Source organism: Arachis hypogaea, chromosome 5 (genome assembly GCF_003086295.3).
Source record: "Arachis hypogaea cultivar Tifrunner chromosome 5, arahy.Tifrunner.gnm2.J5K5, whole genome shotgun sequence".
Classification (NCBI taxonomy): domain Eukaryota; kingdom Viridiplantae; phylum Streptophyta; class Magnoliopsida; order Fabales; family Fabaceae; genus Arachis; species Arachis hypogaea.
Genome location: NC_092040.1, coordinates 11,450,380 through 11,462,369, shown reverse-complemented (window position 1 = coordinate 11,462,369; position 11,990 = coordinate 11,450,380). Strand labels below are relative to the sequence as shown.

General features: G+C 35.7%; 3 protein-coding genes across 3 annotated transcripts; 2 read left to right on the top strand and 1 right to left on the bottom strand.

The window, feature by feature from the left end:
• Nucleotides 1–4,769: 4,769 nt before the first annotated feature.
• LOC140184821 (uncharacterized) lies at nucleotides 4,770–5,767 on the top strand (the record flags this gene model as incomplete). The annotated part of the gene is made up of 1 exon (XM_072238001.1): nucleotides 4,770–5,767. A coding segment is annotated over exon 1 (864 nt), but the record flags the coding sequence as incomplete, so codon positions are not given.
• A 12-nt stretch (nucleotides 5,768–5,779) lies between these two features.
• LOC112803270 (probable methyltransferase PMT27) lies at nucleotides 5,780–8,043 on the top strand. The gene is made up of 7 exons (XM_072236698.1): nucleotides 5,780–6,059; nucleotides 6,128–6,398; nucleotides 6,465–6,575; nucleotides 6,652–6,826; nucleotides 6,921–7,187; nucleotides 7,286–7,480; nucleotides 7,567–8,043. The coding sequence occupies exons 1-7, from the start codon at nucleotides 5,868–5,870 to the stop codon at nucleotides 7,772–7,774; spliced, it is 1,419 nt and encodes a 472-aa protein (XP_072092799.1). The 5' UTR covers nucleotides 5,780–5,867; the 3' UTR covers nucleotides 7,775–8,043.
• Nucleotides 8,044–8,073: 30 nt separating this feature from the next.
• LOC112800759 (glutaredoxin-C3) lies at nucleotides 8,074–9,395 on the bottom strand. The gene is made up of 4 exons (XM_025843148.3): nucleotides 8,981–9,395; nucleotides 8,817–8,890; nucleotides 8,645–8,743; nucleotides 8,074–8,505 (listed from the first exon to the last, which is right to left on the bottom strand). Exons 1-4 carry the CDS (start codon nucleotides 9,163–9,165, stop codon nucleotides 8,450–8,452), a joined length of 414 nt encoding a protein of 137 aa, XP_025698933.1. The 5' UTR covers nucleotides 9,166–9,395; the 3' UTR covers nucleotides 8,074–8,449.
• Nucleotides 9,396–11,990: the final 2,595 nt, after the last annotated feature.

Below are 11,990 nucleotides of genomic sequence, written 5' to 3'. Positions count from 1 at the left end.
TCATCAATCATGGTATATGTATATATGTGTGTGTGTGTAGTGCTTGTTCAGTGTTTCAAAGTCCCTGTTCAGTGTCCACACTCACACTGAATTCAGATTTGGTTGCACCTTGCACGCGTACGTACGCATACATCACACACATACATTTACATATATGTTACTGCAATTTAAAGGGACAGAATCTGATCCTTTTAGATCAACAATTTGATTGGTATATATTGTTCCAAAAGTGTGTATAGATAGTACTTATCATTTTCGTTATCAAATAATGTCTCAAATGATTTAATTAATTTCCCTCTAGGGTCTTTGTTAACTAGAATCCACAACGTGTCACCACACTGGTTGTTAATTTCCGACCCCTCCAATCATAAAAGTATGGTTATATTATATGTCTGTTCAAATGACTTGATTAAATGAAAAGAACACATTAGATATCTATATTTATTAATTTAAATTGCTGTGACCGGCCCTATGGAATTTTCATCATCAATTTTTGTAGTGGGCTTTGATTGGACAATGAGGTAATTAGTACCATCCATATCTACAATGGTGAAAGTGATGCACCGCCCAAAATAGTAAGTAACATTACAACATCTCTATATCTTTTGCATGATTATTATTATTTAATAAGATTTGTGCTCACTCGTCATAATGGCAATATGAAACTTCTTTATCTCTTTTCGCTTTCATTCTTTTACAGGCCCTGCTGCTTAACTACTTGATGATCGAGAACAATTCACACGAATAATTATTTTAAGGATAAATCAATGTTCAAATATGGAACAGTAAACAGATTATTTAAGCTCGCTAATTGCTTGATGGGACTGCATGGAGGATATTATATTATACATATATACATATAGGGCTAACTCGAAGAATCTGGCTAATAATAAGTTAATGACTGTCTAATCTCAATGATATTATGATATGGAACTGATGAACAATATGATCCAATTATTGGTCTTTTCCTGTGATTAACTTGCAACTTTCAAAGTTTGACCTATGATTTCGGGTTTCCAAGAAAGTTGCTATCAGTGTGTCCATGATCTATATCTAGCTGCATTACACTAATTAAGTAAAAACATTATTCACAGTAACCTCTGATGAGTGATGAGTATGACCCCAACACTATAGTCTTACATAGGTCTGGTTGATTATTAACACTAGGTCACAAGCTAAGCGCATATTCTTTATTAATTATTAAAGTTTAGAAAATTAAAGAAAGATAATTAATTAATCAATTAATAAAGAGGCACGAAGAATCTGCAGCTCCTTTTAGTTGGAAACCAGTTCATCATCAATTAGGTTGTCACAATTCAAGAAACAGCATTCCTTCTTGTTATATATAGTCAACATGGTTTAAAAATTAAATGTTTGTCAATTTGATTATTGAAAAGATTAAATACTTCAAATTAGTTCTTAAAAATACAATAATAATTTTTTTGTATATATTATTTTTGCAATTAAAAAACCTTAATCTTTTTTGTTTCTTATACATCAAATAAAACATATAACATTATTTTATATAGATGGCGTGGGCCATATGACCCTTGAAATCAATACTGCCCTCTCACTCACCACCTCTTTTTTATATATGCCCACTACTCTACGACTCATGGAATCCTGCAAAGTTTTTTTAACTCTTTCAAATTTAAAAGTAAAAGGCAAAAAGAGTAAAAGTTTGAGTATCCGACTTATAAGTTTAATCAAAACAATCAATATACAAAATACAAACCGTTTAATAGTTACACGGGAAACCGCATGGAATAGTAAAAACCTATTAAGACTAATAAAGGCATAAAGTCGTTAGCCTGGGAATCAACCTTATAAAACAAGTTAGAATCTAACAAGGGAGGTACACAGTTTTTTATGCATGTAACACTATCAAAAACTATTCACTCATTTAGCCATTGGAATATTTTTCCAAGTACCAACTCTAGTTTGTGTGAAGAAGGTATGAAATTGAAATGAATAAACATGTGTAGCTGAGGTCTTGACTAGGGATGTCAATGGGGCGGGGCAGGGGCAGGGGATGTCTCTCTACTCCTGCTCTCATCCCCGTCCCCAGAACTAATCCCCATCCTCGCCCCGATTCCGGTCATGGGGGATAATTGTCCTCATCCCTGTTTTTCGCATTCCTCGTATTTCTTGCGGGGCTCATTTTCCATCTTCCTATGTTTAATATTTATATGAACATTATAATAAAAAATATCAAAAAATCAAAAAACAAACTACAAAATACTATTACAAATATAGAAATATATCTTATCCAAGATTATAAGTCCAAAAACACAATATAGCAAATTATAGTCCATAAAATAAAATCTTAAAATATGTGTTCCTTCCTCTTGTGTTTGTTGAAGACGTGCTTCAATTGTTTGATCCTCATCATCTTGAGTTGGTTCTGTTATTTTCAATAGGAGTCGAGCTAAAACTATCCATCCTATATAGTAAGATTACTAAAACACCCCTTATGTTAGTAATAAAGTAAGGGTATTTAAGTAAGCTCCAAAATTCGAGAAATTATCGGAGATGGGGTGAGAATCCCTGCTCGGGTCCCCGCACCTGTTTCGGAAAAATTTTGCTCCTCATCCCCATTCCCATTTTTATGGAAAAAATTCCCCACCATTGTGGCCCCATTCGAGGTGGTCTCCGCTGGAATCCCCACCTTCTGAGAATTTTTGACACCCCTAGTCTTGGTATAATGATAATTTATTTGCCTCTTGAGTAATCACACTTGAGTTCGAAATTTGGTTGAGACCAAATGATAAATAGAAAATTCTTAAAAGTGTTGTGTTATATAATGTGAAGACCGTTCGACTCATCTGAAAAAAAAAAAAATAAATCATACGATAATATGTGAATTACTAAAAAAACATTTGTTCTTGCATGTTTGGGGTGGGAGGAGGATCACATCAATTAATATAATGGATATATTGCGTTTGGATGCAATATTAAAAGCACTAATTATTATTATTGTTGCATTTAATGAAGATTTGATCACGTGGGTAGAGCAAGTTGTGCATGTGTGCGTTTTTCGCTTTTTGGTTTGGATTGAATGAAAAGACGGCCAACCCACCCATCACTGAACTAATATAATGTGCCATCGAAAGAGAAAGGTATACAAGAAGGAAAAGAATTAAACAATGGTTGGTATTGAATTTCAGTGTTCACTCGGAACCCGAAAAGCACGATTAAGATTTAAGACACACATGCATAAGTGGTTCACATGTTTTTCAAACATAAAAAAAAGTAGTTGACATGGATATATAGTTAGTTAGTTGTCCATCATCTCCGCTTAGCTTCCCCAGCAAATTACACTCCTTTTCTCCCCGCCGCTTTAATTTTGGAGAAAATGTTGACTTCTTAGTATGAACTAAGTAGAACCAACATATATATTTTTTTTTTACAGAAAAAAAATTTAAAATAAATATTCTTTTCAGTTTCTAACTATTTACCAGGAGAACATAATATCTATGCACAATTAAAAATTTTTGGTCCTTAATCATTTAAGTAATTAGTTTAAATAGATCTTAACACATCAACAGACTGTTTATAAAAGAATGTTTAGACTAATTATTTAAGTGATTAGAAATTGATTATGAATTTTTGAATTGAAAAAGACGTTTTGTCCTTCAAACAATAGTTAGAGATTAGAAAAGATATTTACTCCAAATTTTATTTATAAAAAAAGTTAAACGAAGCTTCCATTAAGAAGAAGAAATATTTGACTTAACTCTTAAAAAAAAAACATACATTCTCTATGTTCAACAATTAGTTGAGAGTGACTACAAATTTCTATTACAGAAAAATAAGGAAAATGTCGTCATTGTCTTGTTAGCTGAGATGGAAACATTAGCCTTCTAGGATTTAAAACTTTTTCGGAGAGAGCGAGAGCAAATATTTTTTATGCTTAGCTGATTAGTAGCATTACAATTTTTCATTTATTAATTACGATATTGTAGAACTCACATGAAATAAATTCCATATTTCATTTAATAATAAATTAAAGTATATATATCAATTCAATATGCAAGTTAAGTATAAAAAAAGAAGTTAATTAACAAGTGTTAACATATGTTTCGATATAGTGAGTTTGTATTGAATAGTTAAATATTTGAAGCTGTTAATGCATCTATTGTGTATTTGATTAAAAAACCCTTAAAAACTTCTAATAAGAATGACTTTTGTTAACAAAACCGTAAAAGGAAAAAAGACACCTATTATTTTGGTTGTTATAGTGAGAGTAACAATTCTTCTGTTTCAGGTCCTTGATTATTGACAACCCTACAATCCCTCCCTTAAAGAAACCAAAGTTGCTCTTGTTCCAACCATACCCTACACATACTAATAATAATAAATAAAGATATAAATAAATAAATAATAACTTTCCTCGGAATCCATCTTCCGTATTGTTTTTGGTCAGGGGACTTGGAAACCATCTTCCCTCGTCTTTAGTTTTGTATTTTTCCTCATGTGCCTTCATTAATTGATAATAATTATTCCATCCTCTTTTTTTTTTGGACTGTTTCATCGTCTTATGAAAACAAAAATGATCCAAGGCCTAGGAGAAAGAATATTTGGGCCTTCAGAATAATCATAACCCAAGTCCGAATATCTAAATACATTTCGTATTGAACCGAAAAGCGGGCCTATAACAATGGTCTCCTTCAACAGAAAAAAAAAACTCTTCTTAGTCTTCTTCTTCAACAAATTAATTAAATGATTTAATAGAATAATGAAGGAAAAGAAAAGGTCCTAACAGGAAGGGGGTAGAGTGAGATTTCTTTGTGTCGTCAAATTTTCCTACTCCGACTCTTTTGGATCATCAATGCATTCCAAGTTTCACGTTTGAACAGTTCTAAGTTTTTGTCTGTTGCCATTAGCATACATTTCTGTGTCCATGCACACACGAAAAGACAAGCATTCTCATGGTATGGCACTGTTCAAGTCACGGAACAGTAGGAGATCATCTTCATCTCCATCTTACGTATCCACCTTAACAATATTGGTTTTCATTGGACTATGCATCTTTGGCGTTTGGATGCTCAGCTCCAACTCCGTCGTCTCCCCTGATGACGAAACTTCCACCCGCACCGCCATTGATACTACCGACACCGAAACTGTCGCCGATGACATCGCTGATGACACAATAACAGAAGACAAAAAGGACAAGAGAGATACTGTAACTCCGGTTTTCGGTGACAACCCCGGCCATCTCCCTGAGGATGCCATCAAGTCCGGCGACCACAAACACGATGGACAAAGCCAACAGCACACTGCTGCCATTACTGACGCTCAGATATCCGAGGAAAGCTCCGTAACGCAAAAGGAACAAGCTGCATCTGTAGTAAGTGAGGTAGCTTCAGAACATGCTACCACGAATGTGGAAGAGGTAACTAGCAAGGCCCTAGATGTTAAAATGGAGGAGGAGGAAGCAAATCGAGAGCAGTTGAAGGAAGAGAAGGGAGAGATGGGAAAGACGAGAGAGACAGATGGAGGCGAGGGATCAAAGAAGAAGAAGAAAAAGAAGAAGAAAAAGGAGAAAGAGAAAGCATGGTCGACGCAGGCAGATGAGTCGAAGAGGCAGAAGGGAGAGTCAAAGGGCGGAGAGGGTAGCGAAGATCAGCTGACGTGGCAAGTGTGCAACACGACGGCAGGTGCGGACTACATACCGTGTTTGGATAACGAGAAGGCCATAAAGAGACTGCGCAGCACCAAGCACTTTGAGCACAGGGAAAGGCATTGCCCTGAGGATGCACCAACTTGCCTTGTTCCTCTTCCCCAGGGTTACAAGAAACCCGTGGAATGGCCTCACAGCAGGGAAAAGGTTACTTACTTTCTTTCACGCTTTATTTCATTCATTCATGCTCAGCACAAGTAATCATTACTGTCTTGTGTTGGAACAGATATGGTACCACAACGTGCCACACGTAAAGCTAGCACAGGTGAAGGGGCACCAGAATTGGGTGAAGGTGTCGGGTGAATACTTAACATTCCCTGGAGGTGGAACCCAGTTCATTCATGGAGCCCTCCACTACATTGATTTTCTTCAGCAGGTAGGTGAATTACACTTTGATTTGTTAATGGTATGTTGAGCCAATGTGAATGTGGTTGTGTGTGTCAGGCTGAAGCTGGGATTGGATGGGGGAAACATACTCGGGTGATATTGGACGTTGGATGTGGGGTTGGAAGTTTTGGAGGATACTTGTTCGAAAGAGATGTTATTGCCATGTCTTTGGCGCCAAAAGACGAACATGAAGCGCAAGTTCAGTTCGCCCTCGAGCGAGGGATACCCGCCATATCTGCTGTCATGGGTTCTCAGAGGCTCCCATTCCCTAGCCGTGCCTTTGATCTCCTGCATTGTGCGCGTTGTCGTGTACCTTGGCATGCTGACGGTATGTTCAATCATTTTCTTTCTTTCTTCATGCATGCATGCCTCACTTGCAAACTCTCTTTTCTAGGTGGTATGTTGCTCTTGGAATTGAATCGACTTCTGCGCCCAGGGGGTTATTTCGTGTGGTCTGCTACTCCTGTATACCAGAAGCTACCAGAAGATGTTCACATATGGGAGGGTAAGCTATATATCTTGTGTGTCAACAAATTGCTGTTCATTTTATAGCAACTTACTTGTTATAAAATCTCTTCTAGAAATGACTGCACTCACAAAGACCATGTGCTGGGAACTTGTCACTATCAACAAGGATGAACTAAACCGTGTTGGTGCTGCCTTTTTTCGCAAACCAACTTCAAATCAATGCTACGAGCAAAGAGAACAGAACCAACCTCCCTTGTGCAAGGATGATGATGATCCGAATGCTGCTTGGTACATGCATCAATGGACTATAATATAGTTTTACCATAAGTTTTAGTTCTTTTTTTCTGATCATAATTTCCTGAATGAGTTGTTATATTACCAGGTATGTAACTCTACAGGCTTGTATGCACAAGGTGCCTGTTAACAAGGCTGAGAGAGGAGCCAAATGGCCAGAAGCTTGGCCTGCTCGGTTGCACAAAACCCCATATTGGCTAAACGATTCACAGACGGGGATCTATGGAAAACCGGCTTCTCAAGATTTTGCAGCGGACAATGATCGCTGGAAGAATGTTGTGGATGAGCTGAGTAATGCTGGTATAACTTGGTCTGGCGTGAGAAACATCATGGACATGCGAGCTGTTTATGGGGGGTAGTTTTCCAACTAAGATTCTTACTACTATATACATTTTCATTTATGTGAGATACATAATCTAAACACCGTGTGTGTTTGTGTGTGTGTGTGTGCAGATTTGCAGCAGCTTTGAAAGATCTCCCTGTTTGGGTATTCAATGTGGTGAACGTAGATGCACCAGACACACTTCCTATCATCTATGAGAGGGGTCTGTTTGGGATATACCATGACTGGTGTGAATCCTTTAGCACCTATCCACGAACTTATGATATTTTGCATGCAGATCATCTTTTCTCAAAGCTTAAGGAGAGGTATGGATGGTAGTAGTGATCCTTCTTCATCCACACTAGAGGAATTGCAGTACATTGATCCAATTTTGTTTATTTTGGATCCACAGGTGCAAACTTGTTCCTGTCATGGCAGAGGTTGATAGAATACTCAGACCGGAGGGTAAATTGATTGTTCGTGATGAAGCTAGCACCATTGGAGAAATAGAGGCTTTGTTAAAATCCCTGCAGTGGGAAATAACCGTCTCCAAAAAACAAGAGGGTTTTCTCTGTGCAAAGAAAGGCCATTGGAGACCCGACAGTATAGCTTCGTCCTGATGAGAGGAGAGAATTCAAATACAGTTTAATTTTAAGATTTGTTGGTAGACAAAGCTGTACCATGGCATTGTCATGTGTTTGGAATCTCATATTCTTAAGTGTCCACAAAAAGTATAATTGCTCATGGTAGCACATAACATACGACAGTGTTGTGACATACACCTATAGGCAAATTTAGACTTCTTTAGGTCAATATAGACTGTCTTGTAATTCTGTTCTATGCAAACATCCGATACAGTTAATTCCAACTATGTTAGATTATTTTGTAGCAGAACCATTCGTCCAATGCGTGTGCCATATTTGAATCTGAAAGCCTTTTCTGTTTTAAACTTTTAATAGAAAGGAGGGTTCATATGACAATTCACTGTTTGACCTTTGCCTCTTTCTGAGGATTCTACTTTTTTTTTCCCCGGTTGGAAACAATCTTGTCAAGATATGGATACAAAAAATAATAGAATGTGGTTTACTAGTTGTTCACAGACTTCAATGATCCATATCTATAATTTCCATTTTCCAGCTCCACAAGGAGTATATCGATATTTTGTATCTTTATAATAAGCAATTAAACCAAGGAAATCAATTCGAGCTCCTCAACTTTTCCTATAGATATTATAGAATGACCCCTCGAAATAACAAGACAGAGAATCTAACTATAATTTTGGCATCAACAATATGTCAAGTTGAACTGAGAAGTTTCTGCAATTCACCGCTCTGTGCTGCAGCTCTGAGATCTGTTATGCCATAAACAGCGAAAAAGTAGTAGTGAGTAACGAAACACAAAGAAAGAAGGAAAGAAGGATAATAATTCAAAATTGAATAGCTAGATATGATTGACATAACAAAAGCAGCAAGTTATTGGTAATAACTAACCATCTGATCCACCAATATGTTTTCCATTGACAAATACTTGTGGGACAGTGCTTCTACCAACCAAATCAAGAAGCACACTCTGAATTTGATACCCATCATCTACATTAAAAAAAAAAAAACTGATTGTAACATGATAGAGACGGAATGAATGAATGAATGAATAGTAGAATACCTCGGAGATCAAGCTCGACCACAAAAGGGTGTTCGTTCAGATCAGCAAAGGTGCGTTTGGCACGCAAACAATACCTAGCAACATGAAAATTGAAAATTGAAAATTGAGTCGGCGGAATCCCTAATCCCTAATAATAAAGAGATCGAAGTGAGAAGATGACGGACGGGCAATAGGATTTGGAGAAGATGGTGATGCGGTTGGAGTAGATAGCGTTCTGAACAAAGGCAGACACGGAATTCGACGCTTCCACTCCAGTGGGTCCCACCCTCACCCCCCTCCAGTTCCAATATAGAAAGATTAAGGACAACACAGACACCGTCGCAACCACCCTCATCCCCGACCTCCTCATCGTCTTTCCTCTTAGCTTCTTTCGCTTATTCCTCAATCCTCAAACCCACAATCGCACCTTTTTCTTCCGAATCCAGAGCCAATTGATTAATTGAATACTTGATACTAGTCGTCAATCGATTCACGTTTCGCTTCCCCAATAACCCCAACCCTAACCCTCTCTGAAATTTAGAATTTTTCCGTTCTATTGTTAAAACTGAATTAACCTTTTCAGGTCACCGTACGGACATCATTTATAAGGAAAATTATTATTATGAATATAATTTTGATACATTACGAGTATTGCATTAAAATTAAATTTTATTATTATTTATATTTTACCATACTAATATTATATAAAAAGTATTAAAGAATAAGTAAAATTTATTGATTTTTGTTCGAAGTTCGTTAATAATATTTAGAAGTGTGACTTTTTTTTGGAACAAGCGAGTTCAATATAATAAAATGGAGTAATAAAATATCAAACAATGTTTCAAATATTAAAATCTAACAAATTAAAACCTAAAAACAATTCTTAATATAATTTTTGACATTATTATCAACAACAAAAAAATCTAAACTACACCATTTTCTATAACTAGTCAAAAATTTGTGAAACACCTCTTCTATTTTGGCTGCTTTGTTATTAAAGATCCGTCCGTTTCTCTTTAATCACACATTCCAAATAACTGCAAAAAAATATATATGTTACAACTAAAAAAAAAAAGAAAAGAAAAGAGGAGGGACACGTGAAAAGCACGTGACCCCATTAATCTCCTTTATTTACTGGAGGAAGGCTCCCGAACCCCACCCTTTCTCCTTCCTTTCCCAATCTCATCTCTCTCCTTTTTCATCCCTCTTATTTTCTTAATCTCCTCCATCTTCTCATCTCTTCTTCTTGTAATTACATACCATTATCAAACTCATCTTCATTATCTTACTTCCTTTTTTTTTCTATTCTATCTCTATTTATTCAAAATCTCTAAATCATAGAGTTTCAACTTAATGAGTGAAGGAAGCATTCAACTTTGAGTTCTAATTATTATTGAGGTTTCAAGGTAACTTTTTGACTCAATAATTAATCATATTCCCAATTTTTGTCATCTCTATATTTATGGGTATGTATAAATCCGAATTAGGGTTATTAGGATTAGGAAATTTGGGGCTTTTGTCAAGATGAGTAAGATTATGTTAATTGACAATATTAGTACCTCACAAATATCATTATTATCATATTTTTAGAGTTGTAGAATTATTGGACATCATTTGGTAGCTCGATGACGCGCTTAGAGTTGCTTCCGGTTCTTTGGAATCAAATTGTGACTAGATATTATATCTATAATTGTTTTTAAATATATTATTATCAATATTTATGTTGAATCATTATTTTTGTAGTTTGAAAATATTTGATTATTGTGATTTTTGAATTTTTGAAAATAAATATTGATTTGTGAAACTTATAATTTTATAAAAATACACATGAGACGATATTTATATATTTTGTAAAGCATACATGTTTTTTCATTTGACTTCATTAAATTTTAATTAAAATTTTTAGTATGCAATCTTATATATATTGGATTTTTTAGGAATTTAGTAGTATGTTATAAGCATTAGAGATTTTTATAAGTGCTTTGGTTTGGATTGATTTGGGAACTTTGACTAGAAAACCGTAGTTAACGGCGGTTATGACGTTAACCTAGATGCATCTGGATCAGATCTCAGCTAGCAGGGGGTTGTTAGCCTAACGTGTAGGCCACACGTTGAATTTGTTATACCGTATGGGCACACTAGAGGAAAGGGCTACCCTTAGAAGTGGAGCCGCCCTAAGTGTGTAATATTTGATTTGATTTGACTTCTGGATTGAGAACTCCCATTTCAGTTTATCCGCTTAACTACTTATTTATTTATTTGCATAATTAATTAATATGAATTTCTCCTCTCTGAAAAAAATATAATTTTCAAGGTAAATTTTGTATTGTCTCGTGTGGGTTATAGATGTAATGTTTGCTCACTGAGTTGCAAAACTCACCCTATTATATTCCCATATTTTTCAGATACATGAGTCATTCCAAGTTCCATTCCACCTGCCTTAGTCATTTTGGTGAGCCCTTCTTCTTTCCAAGGGCTAAGTAAATATGTAATGGAACCTTTGCTTAAAATTTAGATTATGTCAATGCTCCATATGTCACAGGCAAGATTCTCGTGTAGGTTATGTTATTTTGAATCTTGAATTGTTTAGATAGTAATTATAAGTTGGTTATGTAAGACTTATGGATTTAACTATATACTCTGATTATCAACTTTATATATATATATATATATATATATATATATATATATATATGATGTGTATTTTGGGTATATGTGGTTGTGGATATAGTTGGAATATGCTGTTGTTGTTGTCTTTGGAAATAGATGTTTATTATTGATACAGGGAGTTAATATTTATAATGGTAAGGTCCTAGAAACAGAAGAGATTCTGTCCGTTCTTCTGAAAATTTGGTTGTTTGGCTTGCTGAGGGACTTGTCCTTTGAACGCCAGTCATGGCTTAGTTCGGGCCATGACAAAGTGGTATCAGAGCCTCATATTTTTCTGTGTAATATGGAGCAAGTGTTCTTTAGTAAGATCACAATTGTACAAATAGAAGTCGGCCCATTTTTACAAAGTGTGATGTTACTAGAAGCCTATAGGAAGTTGTCTTCAATCCTTTGTTCTCATGATTCTTTCTCCCTGTCCTATTCTCTTTGAACTCCATATACATATGTCGTTGGTGATTCAATCGCTTTACTTACTCGATAGGTGGAAGATGCCACCTAAGAAAAGACGTGGCGGAGCCGTTGGTG